Source organism: Suncus etruscus, chromosome 7, assembly GCF_024139225.1.
Source record: "Suncus etruscus isolate mSunEtr1 chromosome 7, mSunEtr1.pri.cur, whole genome shotgun sequence".
NCBI classification, from domain to species: Eukaryota; Metazoa; Chordata; class Mammalia; order Eulipotyphla; family Soricidae; genus Suncus; species Suncus etruscus.
In genome coordinates, this window is record NC_064854.1 from 98,115,391 (window position 1) to 98,131,237 (window position 15,847).

The following is a 15,847-nucleotide window of genomic DNA, read 5'->3' on the forward strand; positions in this document are numbered from 1 at the left end:
CTGGAGGACACAGTAGATACTTGCTGGGTGGCCTCAGCCTGGAGGTGGAGGGGCTCCATTCAGTGTCCACACCATCATGCCTGAGGTGTGGGGGAAGAGTGGGAGTGGGGCAGTGGAGCAGCAGAGACTTGACAGGATGGAGATGGTGTCGGTGGAGAGCCGAGAGGGTACAGTGAATACAGATAGCCTGGCCTCACTTGGGGCTTGAGCTCACTTCTGCTTTCTTGCTGGGTAGGTGGGGCCAAGACCTCACACTTGCCCTGACTTTGCTGAGGCGTGTGTGGAGAGGGTGAGCAGGCCCAGCCTGCTGGTGGGGCTCAGCTCCCTGCACTCAGGTTGCTTAAGGCCAGCCTCCTGCCTCGAACAGCTCAGTCTCCAGGACAGGTGAGCTGGTGCTGACTACCAGGAAAAGGACCTATGGAGTCATGGGGAAGAACAAAAGGGGATGAGGCAGCCCTGTGCCTGGGCTTGGCAAAAGAGACAATTTTATTATACAAAATGGTGAGCCCCCCTCCTGACCCTACCCTGGCAGAGACCAGTCTTCACCTGGGGAAGCCCTCGGAGGGGCTGGACCCCAAGGTGTTCTGTGTGTCCAGCGTCCCACAGTCGTACCCCAGCTTCCTCATGTCCTTGGTCACTACATTGAAGAGGAGGGTGACAAAGCCCTGGGAGCGAACGCGGGTCACTAGAGACAGAAGGGTAGAGTCAGCGGGGCCAGGAGAGGCAGGTCCCCAGCCTCAGTGGTATCTTCTGTTGGAAGGGGACATCAGGGCCTTGGCTGGCCTCTGACTGGACATACCCAAACCAGGGGAGCTCTGGGGAACTCCTGGACTGGCTCCCAAAGCCAAGTGCCAGGCACATGCCACCCTTGACCCTGGGCCTACCCTGCCTCTCCCAGGCTCCATCCGACCTGTGTAGAACAGGCATGGCTGGGGATCACATCGTACCTTCCCGGCCTTCACCCTGGGCCACCACCTTCGGGTCCGTGTACTCAGGCCGCCGTCCCATGAACCAGCTGGGGAGACAGGAGCACAAGGTGAGCCAAGCTGTGAGTCTCGGGCATCCTCCAGCTGCTCAGCGTCCCCAACACCTTCCTGACCAGCTAAAAGGCAGGGCTGGGCACCAGGCATTGAGGTCCTGGTTCTCAGGCCCTGCTTCCCCACAGCCGACTACCAACCTTTCCTCTGCCTTAACCATGGTCAGTTCTCGGGGATGGAGCAACAATTTATGTGCAACTGCTTGGGGGCGCAGAGTACAGCTCAAGGTGAAAATGTCGGGAAGCGTCTCCTAGAAAAGGACACCGCTATCACCCTAAGTTTGGTGACCATCTGGCACAGACTCTGTTTCCTCTTAACAGTGCAGGGTCTGAGACGATCACTCTCAACCCGAATCTGAAGCTTCTCAGCTATGAAGGAGCACAAACTCTGCGGTGTAGACCTCCATTCACAGAGGCTAAGACAGGTTCAGTGAGGTGACCCAAGCCACAGGGAACAGCGGACTGGACACCCCTGACTCTAGGCTCCTTGGCCTCTTTCCCTGCAGAGGCCACCTCTGGCATGTGCACACCAGCTGCAGACATGTGCTTAATCCAGTGTGCACTGCATACTACTGGGTCCCTGCATTCCTAGAGCTGTCCCTGGAGTCCTCAGTCTGCTGCAGGAACCCCTAGGGCACTCTGCCAGCTTCTCTCACTACTGGAGGCAGGAATGCAGCCTGTCCCCTGCTGCTTTTGTTCCGAGTGTGCCTGTCCTCATGCTGTGCCCATAGCAGCAGTTCCTGGGGAACAGGAGGGATGACCAGGAAGCCAGGCTCTGGCTGGGGGCTGGACAGGCGAATAATAAAGTATTTGGGCCCTACTTTCTCTGGAGCGAGACCAGGAGTCCATCTGTCCCCAGTTAGTTGGGTTCTGCCAAGTCCCTCCTTTGATGTGGACTAGGCCAAAAGGCCCCTGGCTAGGTCTCCCTGGTTACATGTCGACAAGCACCTGATGCCTCCTGACGCTTCCCCATCCACATTTCTGACAACTAAGCGCGTCATCACCTTCATGGCTGCACACTCAAGCACACAGTTCCTCAGTCCTTAGCCTGAGGCAGGTGCGAACATCTTGCTCCCTTTCTAGTCCCCCATAGGCCTTGCCCTTCAGTTGGGATATTCCTTGGCATGTGCTGGCTCCTATGGCAGGCGGGGCAGACCAGGTCTTAGCTTTGACCTTCAGTATGATGCACTTCCCCACTTGGCAGGTTCCCTCTGCTTCATCTCACACACAGTTTTCTCCTCTGGGACAGGGTCCAAAAAGAGTCCAGTGACTCTAAGCAACCCCCCAGGATCCATTTCTGGATCCATTTGGCTCAAGTCTCAGTGCAGTTTGAAGAGCAGGCAAGGTTCCCTGATTCAGTGGATAAGACAGTGGCGTCCCCTCTTTCACCCAACCCGAGGCCACGGGTACACTCACCTGGTGAACTTCTGAAGTTGAGATGTAGATTCTGGGACAAACATGGGGATGGTCCTTTTGTGCCTGAAAGTAAGATTTTTATATACAAATGTGTGTAGTGATAGAAGACTGTGCCTCAGCTGACAGGAGCCCTCTCAGGTCAGTGTGGTGCTGGAAGTGAGCAAACACATTAGGAGGTGCTGCTCAGCAAGAGCACAGACATCCCACTATCCCCTCCTCCCCCATTTTCCTTGTTTTGTGTGTAAGCGTAATGGTCAGTGCTCAGGGTTTACTCCTGGCTGTGCTGAGGTGTCACACCTGACGGGCTCAGGGGACCATATTAGAAGGTGGGATTGCTTCCTCCTCTCCTTTCTCCTCACCTATTCTGGGAATCCAACTCAGGGTCTCAGGCATGCAAAGCATACCTCAGCTACATTGCAGATACCTGGAAGGTGGGTATTGAACTCAGGTCAGCTGCATGTAGGGCAAGTGCTCTACCTGATGTGTTACAGCTCCAGCCCAGTGTGTTTCTTTTAAAATATCAGGTGTGAGGGATTGCTCAAACAAAATTGTGACCCATTACATAGCTCTTGTCCTTCAAAAAGGCACTGTCTTCAGAGCCACTCTGGACACTTCTTCCAGGGAAGATCCCAACAATAGGCTGAACTTTACCCCCACTGTGCTCACCTATCAAGTCTGAGAACTGGGGTCCTACCTCTCACTATTGTACCTCTTCTCCATGCTAGCACAATTCTCCCCAAAGCACTCAGCACCTGCTCTTATTCCTCCATTCTTTGGACAAACCTTGGGTCCTTACAGGCCAGTTTGTTCTGGCTCTCCCAAGGCCATAAGTAGAATCTATAGCCTAGCATGGTGCTCAACAAAACAGGCCAACCTGTCATGTGGCCATATTCAAGCCCTGAGGGACCTCCGGGAGATAGTCTGAACAGAGCAGGGATGAAAGGTCTGGACTCAGCCCCTGCTGCCTGGGATCTGTAGTGGGCAGCTCCTCAGCTGCTTTTCTCTAGCAGATCCTCTGACACCCGGTATGGGGGTGACAGCATTTGCCTCCCTGTGTGGGATCCTCCCAGATCCCTGGAGACTCCGAATCCCAGCCTGAGTCCAGCTGCAAGAAGCAGGGAACCAACCAATCCCATAAAAAGTGGCCCCTGGTGCCAGGCCAGCAGGACCCTGAGAGGGAGAGGAATGAACTCTGGTGGAGGGACATACCGACCAGGTGAGAGAGGCACATGCACTGCCCCGTAGCCTCGAACCACATCATTCCCGAACACATCTGGTCCATACACGCTGAGCACGATCTGGGGCCCTTGGAAGGACAAGAAGGGGGCTCAGTACATGGGCAAGCTTGGGGGAAGCGGCAGAACAGACATGAGGGAAACAGCTTGGTACTCAGGACAGAGGGCTCCATGGATGAAAAGTGTAAACATGGGACCACACTCTGCATCATGAGTTCCACTGACCCAGAATCCAGGGATGTGGAAGAACCGGAATCCGGGACAAGCCTCTTGCTCAGCCTCAATACTATGGGGCCCAGGGACTCCTGCTTAAACACAGTCAATGTTTCTGGGGCCCTGGGACCAGCCATGAACTGAGCAAAGGCCACTTTCTGGTTACCTGCTGGTGGTGGATTGGGTTGCCTTAAGCACTGCTGGTACACAGAGGCTAGAAAGGGATACTTTTGGGGCATGGCAGAGGTCAGAGTGTGAGCAGACCTTGTGTACCTCTCCCTTTAGGAAATGAGCAACAACATCTGTTCTGCTCCAGGTAGGATCAAGGTGTCCTCTGGAGGGAAAGGGAGATAGTAGTGCCAGGAAAGGTGCTGCATCTGGCTACTACCCTGCCATGGCACCCTCACCTCAGACTCTGGAGGTGTGTGTAGGAGGCCCTCTGGAGGCCTGTCACTGCCAGTGCTGCTCCCAGGGGAATTGCCATTTGGATTTTTGTTTTGGGGCCCTATCTATATTCAAGGCTCAGGGCTTACTCCTGACTGCACTCAGGTTATCATTTCTGGTAGACACAGAGACTATATGGGATGCCAGGAATAGATAGAACCCTGGTCAGCCAAGTGCATGCAAGTGCCCGACATGCCCTCCAGTCCCTTGGATTTTCTGAAGCAACCTACCACTGCCTTTCAAACAATACTTTCGCTTTCCCCATCCTGGGAGAAGGGGTTGGGCTACATACACTGCAGTGCTCAAGGGTATTTCTGGCTCTGTGCTCAGAATGGCCCGAAGATGCTCAAGAGACCATATAATACATATGATATGGTGCTGAGATTTGAAGCAGGGACATTATGATTTAAGAAAAGGGCCTGGGGCTGGAGAGATAGCATGGAGGTAAGGTGTTTTTGCCTTTCATGCAATAGGTCATTGGTTCGAATCCCGTCGTCCCATATGGTCCCCCGTGCCTGCCAGGAGCAATTTCTGAGTCTGGAGCCAGGAATAACCCCTGAGCACTGTTGGGTGTGACCCAAAAAACACAAAAAGAAAAGAAAAGAAAAGGGTCTTATCCACCTGTACTACCTTTCTGGGCCTTTGACTCTACCCACTTAAACAAAATACCATTGACATACTTTATGTGTGTATGTGGTGACAGGAATTAAACCCAGGGCCTCAATATGCGAGGCAAATGCTACAGATTGAGCTTCATTCCTGGCCCCATGAATGTGACATAAGTCATGTGTAGGGTTTTGTTGTTGTTGTTGTTGTTGTTGTTTTGAGACAGCATCCTTGATTCAGCCTGTATCTGGTGATGTAGCTTGTTTCATGCCCAGGCTCGCTGGTTTTCAGTGCTGGCTACAATTTGACCTCAGCATGGGGTACCAGAACTTGGATCACAGTGCTCGAGGTTGGCAGGCAGTTTCTCCTGTGGACACTCACTGATGGTTACATATTCTCCACCCTTCCTGTACCAGCTCCTGACACCCGCCTACACAATTTCAGTTGGGCTGTATCCAAACAGACTCACACATGAGGTGCACAAGCTGTTTGTTATTGAGTTTTTGGGTATGTGTAAGTAAAACTGTTTCATTTGTAGAAATATGGAGAGATAGAGAGGAGAGAGAAGGAGGGAGGGAGGGAAAGAGAGAGGGAGGTGAAGTGAGGGGGGCAGAGAACACGGGCTTCTCCAAAGGGAACAAGTCTGCACAAATTGTTTTAGTGGTCATTCACAGCAGTTCTGACTTGTATTTTCCTTCCTTCATGGCAAGTGATTGAATTCAGAGACCTTATCCTGTGTCTTGGTCACTTAGATGTCTTCATTTAGAAGTACTTGATCAAGACTTACATTTTTCTCCTAGTTTTTTTCCTCATTGCTTTGTAATATGTATATGTACATGTGTGAATTCTGTGACTTGTCTGTCAGTCATGTCTCCACTCTGTTCTGTTCCCTCCTTTATGGTTGCCATGATTGGGGGTGACACGCTTGGCTGTGTTGCCAGTCACTTGCCAGGGCCATGATCATTGTTGTTAAGCATTCAGGCTGCGATGCTCACTGTGGTGTCCCCACGAGTACTCACTGGGGTTCGTACTCCTTGCTGTGGTGCTCACACCTCTAGATGTGTGCCAGGATCACACTCTGTGGTGCTGGGGTCCCAGATAACAGAGCTGCAGGGGCTGCAGAGATGCCTGGGGGCAGCACCAAAGATCAGACTCAATCTCACACTTGCATGGAAAGCAACTGTTTGTTGCCACTGAGTCACCCCCTGGTCCCTGCTTACTGATACCTTTTTTTTGGGGGGGGGGCCACATCCAGTGACGCTTAGGGGTTACTCCTGGCTATGTTCTCAGAAATTGTTCCTGGCTTGGGGGATCATATGGATGCCAGGGGATCGAACCTAGGTCCGTCCTAGGTTAGCGCGTAGCAAGGCAAACGCCCTACTGCTTGTGCCACCGCTCCGGCCCCTTACTGATACCTTTTGATTAATAAAAGATGTAAACTTTAGCATAGCCCAGTCACTAGATTTTCATTGCAGTGCTTTCATTTATTGTTGGGGGCTGTATCCTGCAGTGCCTATGGGGCCAGGGATTGAACACTGGGTCTCACAGGTAAGAAATGGACTGCATCCTTGAGCCATGTCTCCAGCTCATTGTAGTGTTTCTGAAAACAAAGTTTGTTTGGTTGGCTTTTGGTTTATGGGATACACCCAGCAATGTTCAGGGATTACTCCTTGGCTCTGCGCTCAGGAATCAGTCCTGATGGTGCCAGACCAGTTGGGTGTGCCTGATATTGAACCCAGGTTGGCTGCATGCAAGGCAAGTGCTTTATTCCCTGTACTATCTCTCTCTGGCCCCTGAAAAAAAATTGCTCCCCAGTATGGCTCCAGTCTCTTATGCTACCTTTATTTGCAGGGAGGGGGGCTTTGGCTAAACTTAGCTGTGCTCCACTTGCCACAGGCAGTGCTGGGGAACCATATGTAATGTTGGTTTTGTGCAAGACAACTGCCTAAACCTCTGATCTATCTCTCAGTTCCCTCTCCCATGCTATATAGCTGAGTTTTTTTTTTCTTTTTTTTTTTTGGTTTTTGGATCACACTCGGCAGCACTCAGGGGTTACTCCTGTCTGTACTCTCAGAAATTGCTCCTGGCAGCTCGGGGGACCATATGGGATGCTGAGATTTGAACCACCGTCCTTCTGCATGCAAGGCAAATGCCCTACCTCCATGCTATCTCTCTGGCCCCTAGCTGAAATTTTTTTTTTTTTTTTTTTTGGTTTTTGGGCCACACCCTGTGCCGCTCAGGGGTTACTCCTGGCTATGCGCTCAGAAGTTGCTCCTGGCTTCTTGGGGGACCATATGGGACGCCGGGGGATCGAACCGCGGTCCGTCCTAGGCTAGCGCAGGCAAGGCAGGCACCTTACCTCCAGCGCCACCGCCCGGCCCCCAAAATTTTTTTTTTTTTTTTTTTTTTTTTTTTTTTTTTTGGTTTTTGGGCCACACCCAGTAACGCTCAGGGGTTACTCCTGGCTATGTGCTCAGAAGTTGCTCCTGGCTTGGGGGACCATATGGGACACCGGGGGATCGAACCGCGGTCCGTCCAAGGTTAGCGCAGGCAAGGCAGGCACCTTACCTTTAGCGCCACCACCCGGCCCGGGCCCTAGCTGAAATTTTGATTTTATTTTTATCCCACTGAAACTGACTTTGAGTATAGAATATGTATAAAGCCAGGATCAGCATTTATCAGGCCTATGCAAATTTAGCTGTCCCATGCCATTTATCCTGTCCCTATCTTCTTCTCTGAGGTGCCACCTTTCTCCGGACCCAAAGGTACAGGTCTGTTTTAGGGCTTCTATGGATCTGTATGTCCCTCCTCGGCCAAAAGTACCTTGTTTCATCATTGGGCCTTAAAATGAAGGTTGGATAATTGAAAGGACATACTATTTTTACAGTTTTTGATATCAACAATAATAATAAAAACATTAAAGTATAATTTTTTTCTTGGTTTTTGAGCCATAACCGGTGACACTCAGGGGTTACTCCTGGCTATGCACTCAGAAATCACTCCTGGCTTGGGGGACCATATGGAACACGGGATTGAACCGTGGTTCGTCCTGAGTCAGCTACATGCAAGGCAAATGTGCTATTGCTCCGGCCCCAATTTCCTATTATTTTTTTTTAACAAAAACTATTTATTTTTAGGCAACATGCAGCAGTGTTCAGTGCTTGTTCCTGGCTCTCCACTCAAGGATTACTTCCTAGGGATCAGAAGACCTTCTAGGGTACCAGGGATCAAACCTGGGTCAGCCACATTGCAAAGCAAGCATTCTATTGCTGAACTATTATTCAGGCCCCTCAATTTTTTTTTTTTTTTTCTTTTTGGTTTTTGGGCCACACCCGTTTGACGCTCAGGGGTTACTCCTGGCTATGTGCTCAGAAATCGCCCCTGGCTTGGGGGGACCATATGGGACGCCGGGGGATCAAACCGCGGTCCGTTCCTTGGCTAGCGCTTGCAAGGCAGACACCTTACCTGTAGCGCCACCTTCCCGGCCCCGAGGCCCCTCAATTTTTAAACAAAACTTACTTTGCTCACCAATCTTAATCTGGTTTTTTTTTTTTTTTACCAATTTATTCATTCTGGTAACTTTTTTATTTTTTTGGGCCACACTCAGTGACGCTCAGGGCTTACTCCTGACTATGTGCTCAGAAATCACTCCTGGCTTTGGGGACCATATGGGACACCGGGGGATTGAACCGTGGTCCATCCTAGGCTGGCACGCACAAAGCAGACGCCTTTTACGCCCTGTGCAACCGCTCTGGCCCCTCATTCTAGTAACTTATCTGTAGGTTTTGGAAACTTTTAAATATAAAATCACATCACCTATGAATTATGTTAGCTTTGTTCTTCCTAATTCTTACATCATGTTTGTGGGGAGAAAAAAACGAACCCTGATTTGTGTGTGTGTGTTTTGGGTCACACCCCAGTGGTGCTCAGGTATACCCATCCTGGTAGTACTAAGAGGACATATGAATACATGTGGGAGCTAGGGAACAAGCCAGATCAAGAACATGCAAGGCAAGTACCTTTCTACTGTCTGATCTCTCCAGTCTAAAGTAATCTGATCTGAAGAGTGAAATCTCTAAGTATTTCACTGACAACAGTAATGCTTACCATAAATTGCTTTTGAAAGCAGCTTTAATCAGCTTTGGTCAAATTTCTTCTATTCTTAGTTTGCTAAGTATTTACCATCAGTAAATGCTGCATTCCATAGCTTTTTTTCATTTATGGGATAAACATGACTTGTTTTTAATGTGGTGAAATCACACTGGATACTTTTAGATGTTATACACGCTCTGACTTCTAGAAAGAGTCTTCTTGGCCCCTGCCACAGTACCCTTTCCGAGGCTTGCTGTATCCAGTAGTATTTTATCTGGGACTAATGTGTGCAGGTTCCAGGTATATGGTGGCGGTGAGCAGTGTTCCAGTGATTTGGGCAGAGCTCTTCAACATCCCAGCTCAACCTGCACCCCAGAGGGCCTTGGTTACCTCCTTGGGACTCAGCAAAATACAATCTCCTAAGATGACATGACTAGGGCCAAATCCCTGTTGTTTTGTTGTTGGAGTTTTGGGGTCATACCTGGTGATGTTCAGGGGTTACTCCTCATTCTGCACACAGGAATTATTCCCGGCATTGCAAGGAATATAAGATATTGGGGAATAGACCCAGGTTGGCCTTGAGCAAGGCAAGCGCCCTACCCACTCAGGCCCCAAGGACCACATCTCAGGATGCCTGTTTTTATTTATTTTTTCCTGGTCTTAGCTTGGTAACTTCCTGACTTTGCCTGTGATGCTCTAACTCCTGAACTAGTTGATCTTACTTTTAAAATACCCTACTCAGGATAGAGCCAGGCAGCACCTGATCCTCATTCTCTGGTGCCAGCAAACCTGAGACCACACCATGGACACCAGAAAAACTAAGAAATCAGATGAGGGTCAGGGAAACAACTTAATGGTTTGAACCAAAGGTCAAACCCTAGAACCACATGACCCTGTACGTCCTTCTCCACTATGCAACACCAGCTTTGGTCCTGGAAGTCCCTAGCACTGCTTGATTTGAGCAGCGCCATGTCCTCAGGCCTTTGCAGTGACCCATGGGTTGGGTTGGATTGGCTGAGAATGGCTGGGAATGGCTATAGAAACCCCTAAACAGTGTTTGGGATGAGAGTAGGGGAGGGAAGGAAAGGGGAGGGAGAAAGGAAGAAAGAAGAGGAGAAAGGAAGGAAGGAAGGAAGGAAGGAAGGAAGGAAGGAAGGAAGGAAGGAAGGAAGGAAGGAAGGAAGGAAGGAAGGGAAGAAGGAAGGAAGGGAAGGAGAGTGGGAGAGAAGGATGGAAGGAAGGAAGGAAGGAAGGAAGGAAGGAAGGAAGGAAGGAAGGAAGGAAGGAAGGAAGGAAGGAAGGAAGGAAGGAAGGAAGGAAGAGGGAAGGAGACGGAGGGAGGGAAAGATGGAAGGATTTAAGGATGGAAGAAAGGATGGATAGAATAATAGAAGGATGGAAGGAAAAAAGGATAGAAGGATGGAAAGAAGGAAGGTAGGATAATGGGAGGAAGGTAGGAAGATGGAAAGAAGGAGGGAAGGAAGGAAGGAAGGAAGGAAGGAAGGAAGGAAGGAAGGAAAGAAGGAAATAAATTTGTAATCTAATCCATGCTCAGTGACTAGGAGTAAAGCTGAGAGTGATGTCAATTTCTTGGGAAGACTGTTGGTTTCCTAAGACAAATAGAAAAACAGACAAGACAAACAAACAAACAAATGGAGAGAAATCCACCCACCAGATAGGATCAGAGAGAATGAACCTGTAAAGGGAGAATTTTCTATTCTCCTAGGGAGCTAACCCTTGGCTTTAGAGACTGTTAAGAAAGTGAGCAATTAGGATGTTACAGGATGCCAGGTGAAGTCGAAAATCAAGACTGAGCAGAGAAGACTTCAGGAAGGTGGATAGGAGCAGCAGAGGGAACAGCTCAGATACAGCTCAAGAGTCCCTTAGGAAGCACAGGAGGACAGGCATATCGGGTTGGGGAGAACATCAAGCACAGCTCCAGGTCAGAAGCCACAGCCAGATCCAAGGCTTGGACCCTCTAAGTTGCTCTTTAAACCACTTGAGGGTGGGTCTCATAGACCCACGCTGCACTCCAAGCCGCTTAGCTTAGTGGAAGGACTTGGTAAAAGGGGAAGAGGAAGTGGAGGGCAAGAAAATAGAGAACAGAGCTCGGCTGGGTCCCTGATTTGGGCAGAGAAAGGTTGTTCAGACAGCAGCAAGCAAAGTACACCCCCCCCCCCCCAGTACCCAGAGACTCACAGCCATAGGGGTTGGTGCTTTTAAAGGTGACATCAATGGGGAAGTTCCAAACCAGCGTTTGCCGCACATCTTGGCTCTTAGAGGTGATCTGGGAGATGCCTTCCTCCAGACCCTGTGGGGACCAGCCAGTGAGAGTTAGTGACCAAATGCCAGGCTGCCATGTACTTTTTTATCCGGGGGGGGGGGGGTTGGCGCAGGGAGAGTATTTTCTCAACTACCTTCTGCCAAGTCTAACTTCCAAGTGAAGGGATAAAACAGAACATCTCTAGGTCTTCTCGCACTTTCTTACTCTTGAGCTTGGCCACCAAGAGCCCCTTCTCTTGGTACACCAGTTGTCACCCCACTACTGGCAGCATACAGGCCATCCTTTCTTTCAATCATCTGATCACCCAGGTTCCTGTCACTGGCAATCGTCAGTTCTCTGCCCCTGAGCTCACAGCACACGTGCCTGAGCAATTGACATCTGCCACTTCTCCATTTTTGCATGTGGCCCACTAGAAGCATCTCAAACACCACTCACTTCCTCTGCTAGGCTTCTGGGACCCCTTGGGTTTATGGGTCTTGTGCTCCCCACTGCTGTGATTCCTCCCTGGCAAACATCATCTCTCAGTGAATTAGAGCTTCTGCAGGGTTCGGTTGCTCCCCCTCCCCATCTCATGTTCACAAGCTGGACACTGTCTCTGAACTCCAGCTCATCTTGCCCAGTCTCTACAGCTGGCCAGCTAATGTAGTGGGAACCTAGACCAGTTCAGGCTGGATTCTGGGGACCCCAAATGTGCTGGGCTCACATTTCCCAACCAAAGAACTGCCTTTCAACTGCGAAGAAGACAAGGGGTTTGGAAGTTTTAAGCTCTGTTCCTCTATCTAGCCACCTCCTGGGTGGCTGAGGCTGGTCTGAGTTGCCACCTGCCACACCTGTGCTGCTTCAATGGAGGCTTCCCTGTTGGGCCTTGCTCCAGTCTGCTCAAAACAGAGAAGTCAGAGTGAGCACTCACTTCACTCATTTACTGTAACTTTTTTTTTCTTTTTTAGGGGCCACACCTGGTGGTGCACAGGTGGAGTAGCTCAGGACAATATGGGCTGGTGGGTATCAATCCTGGGTCAGATATGTGCAAGGAAAGCATCCTAGCCGTAATTGTTCTGGCCCGTTTTACCTTTTAAAAAGTACACTTTGGATGGGGATGGAGAGTATAGCAGGTAGAGTGTTCACCTTGCTCACAGCTGACCCGGGTCAATCCACGGAACCCCATATGATTCCCTGAACACTGCCAGGAGAGATCCCTGACCAGAATTGAGCCCTTAGCATCGCTGGGTGTGGCCCCTAAGCCTAAGACTGAAAAATAATGAAAAAATTAAAAGCATACTCTGGGTTCCAGAGTGATAGTATTGAAGGTGGGGCACTTGCCTTCCATGGGGTCAACCTGGATTTGATCCCTGACACTCTTATGCTCTCCTAAGCCCTGCCAGGAATGATCCCTGAGCATTTGTGTGTGGCCTCCAAACATATTCTTGAAAGTCTACAAATTGGAGGTGTCCCACCAAGTCCCCATCCTGCTCTTGCCAGCACCTTCTCTTCCCTGGCACCTGGTCCAGAGCCTATTATATTAATTTTTCATATCTTTCTGGCTCCTCTCATTTTGGCAGTACCAGGGGCATCACATATACAAGTGTTAGACCGCTGGGCCACATCACCAACCTTAGGAGTTTATTTTTTTTTATTTTGCTTTTGAGTCACAGCCAGAGGTGCTCAAGACTTATTCTTGGCTCTGTGCCCAGGGATCACTCCTAAAGGGGCTCTGAGATGATGGAGTTAACTCTGCATGAAAGGCAGGTGCCTTACCTGCTGTACTACTCCAGTTCAGAGGTTATATTAGACACAATTTATCCCCTTTTCTCTCTTTCCAAAACTCTGAGGGCCAATTACATCCAAGTAAAGAGAATAGGCTCCTCACTCTGACTCCCTCCTCATCTGTTCATTTGCTCCTCTCCCCACTTCTGCACACCTCTCTCTCCATACCTCTCCTCCCCTCCCTGTTCCCTGGTCACATGACCACTATTTTGCACTGCAGAAGACCAGGATACCCTGGCCTTGAGGCATTGGCACTCTCTTCTTTTCAGTCTGAAAAATTCTGTCCATGGGTGTCCACCTTGCTTGTTCCCACTTACTCCAGGTCTTCACCAAAACTACAACCTCAGAGCGGCCTTCTAGAGGTGGTAGCTCCTTATTCTTTTTTTTTTTTTTTTTTTGTTTATTGGCTCATTTATTGGCTCACACCCAGCAGTGCTCAGGGGTTGCTCCTGGCTCTGCGCTCAGAAATTGTTCCTGGCAGGCATGGGGGACCATATGGGATGCCGGGATTTGAACCACTGTCTGTCCTGGATCAGTTGTGTGCAAGGCAAACTAACGCTGAGCTATCTCTCTGGCCCCTCATTATTCTTCATGTCCTCTGACTGTTCCCTTTTCCAGCTGACATCCTAAAGTCTGTCACTCTCTATTCTCCCTAAGAGAGTGACTCCAGGCAGTCAGGAACCTTTAGCTGGTGAAGAATTACCACTGTATTCCCAGTACAGAAGCACCCAGAAGGCTCTTCATAAGCAGGCATCAACCAGTGGGTCCAGAAATAAAAGATTATCATCTCAGCTATACAGAGGAAAAAAAGGGCAAGAGAGTTTTAGCAAAGCTGGGCCTCTATCTCTTCTGCCGTATGAATAACAACTAAGGACTCCTGGGTGGAGCAGGCCCAAGCTGCCATCCCACTTCCCTGATGGAAACAGGTGCTACTCAGGAAGCCTGGAGAGTTTCCCCAGTGGGTGGAAAAGAGGCTGAAGCAACAGGCTCCAGTTTCCTGGGCCAGCTGGGGTCTTTCTGTATGCTGTGACCCTGTTAATCTACCTCTACAGCTATTTGTTCAGGGATGGGGTCCATGAGCCCAATTGAGGCAGCAGAATCTACTCCAGTTATACCACAAACCAACTTGTGCGACTTTTGAACTGAGCCCCGCTGACATGGAACTGTGGGTTGGGTTAAGCCCAAGAGGACAGCTTACCGCTGTGGGGGCCCAATCCTGGCCATACACAAAGCAGTACTTGCAGTAGAGATCATCATACTCAGGAAACTGTGGAGACAAACACATGGTTGTTTGCACACTCAGGCTGAGATCAATGTGCCACAGTGGGTAGGAATTCAGAAGGTGAGGTTAGTGGGGGTGATGAGACAGCAAAGGGTGTTGAAATGAGTCCCACAGAGGGGCTGAAATTCAGCACATGTAGACTTGTGTTCAAAGGACAATCCAGGGCTGCCCCCATTCCTAGACTCTCATCTCTGAGAAGGTAAAGGCACCTCCCGATCATGCAGAGCTGCGGATGGGATTTGATATATATGTACATATATGTATATATGTACAGATGGTCCTTAAGAGGTAGAAAGGGACAGACTAGGGTCCCCACTCTCCTCTATGACACACACACACACACACACACACACACACACAAAACCTCTTTGGCTCATCTGCGTGGCCCTCCTGGTTGAATCAGATGAACGAAATCATCTGCATTCTGGACTCAAGTCCAAGGACCTCAAGGTTCGCACAGCAGAAGTCTTGCAGGGATCGCAAGCCTGAGGCTGAAGCCTTGTGTGTCCGCAGATATTAGCGTGTCCACACCCAATGTAGCGTGCTGGCGAGTGAAAGCTTAACAGCCAGGGATCACAGCCAAGAGACCCTGATACTGGCCTTGTATCTCGATCTGTTCCACACTAGCACCAAGAGGCTGAAGATTCAGGCAACCTAGCACCCAGCTTCTTAAACGTATCAACTTAACACCTCCCTAACTTACACCTCCCAGGGCCCTACAGCAGCTCGGGAGTCCACGGGACGGGCCCCTAGGGATGCTTGCGGGGCTCACCTGGGCACTCTCCACCTGCCCGTTGACCATGAGTAGAAAGACGGTGGGACTCGCAGTAGCCATGGTCCAGCACCTGGGCGGAGCGCGCTGTAACCAAGAGACCCTGGGGTTCCCTTGGAAACAGACGGCGTGCCGCGAGGGACATTCTTCTTCCAAGTGGGACGTTCGCGACGGAGGCTACGTACGAGTCATTCCGCAGGAGTGGCGGCGGCCAGGCCCGAGGGGCGGGGCCTGAGGGAGGCGGGAGTCCAAGGTCACGCCCCTCTCAGCAGACAGCCACTGAGGCTAGGCCTACAGGAGGCGGTACTCAGAGGCTCCACCTCCTCTCAGGGATTTGTCGCAATAGCCACTAGGCCGTGGCGCAAGCGCAGAACCGTCCTATCGCCCGAGCTGGTTTTCCACACCCGACGACGGGTGCCTTAGTTAAGCCCGCCGGAAGCGACGGAATCCAGCGAGTGCTCAGCCACCAGGCGTCGCTCTGGGGCCACCGGGAGACTGTGAGGGCATGAAAGAAGTTCCCCAGAACTTTATTACCGTTTTCATTACTGTCCTGTGCTACACACAGTCCTGTGGCTCCCATCCTAGACAGGATCGCGTGTTTTGAGAAACCCTGAAATATTGTATGCCTGAAACTTGATAGTGAATAGCTTTGCAATTTTGTAATCCATCGTGATAAAAAGAAAGAAAAGAAAACCCGGGCCTG

At 50.3% G+C, this 15,847-nt stretch overlaps 1 protein-coding gene across 1 annotated transcript; it reads right to left on the reverse strand.

Moving 5' to 3' along the window:
* Positions 1-468: 468 nt before the first annotated feature.
* B9D1 (B9 domain containing 1) lies at positions 469-15,319 on the reverse strand. The gene is made up of 7 exons (XM_049776971.1): positions 15,145-15,319; positions 14,289-14,357; positions 11,242-11,353; positions 3,662-3,758; positions 2,453-2,515; positions 948-1,015; positions 469-685 (listed from the first exon to the last, which is right to left on the reverse strand). Exons 1-7 carry the CDS (start codon positions 15,205-15,207, stop codon positions 543-545), a joined length of 615 nt encoding a protein of 204 aa, XP_049632928.1. The 5' UTR covers positions 15,208-15,319; the 3' UTR covers positions 469-542.
* Between the last annotated feature and the right edge of the window lie 528 nt (positions 15,320-15,847).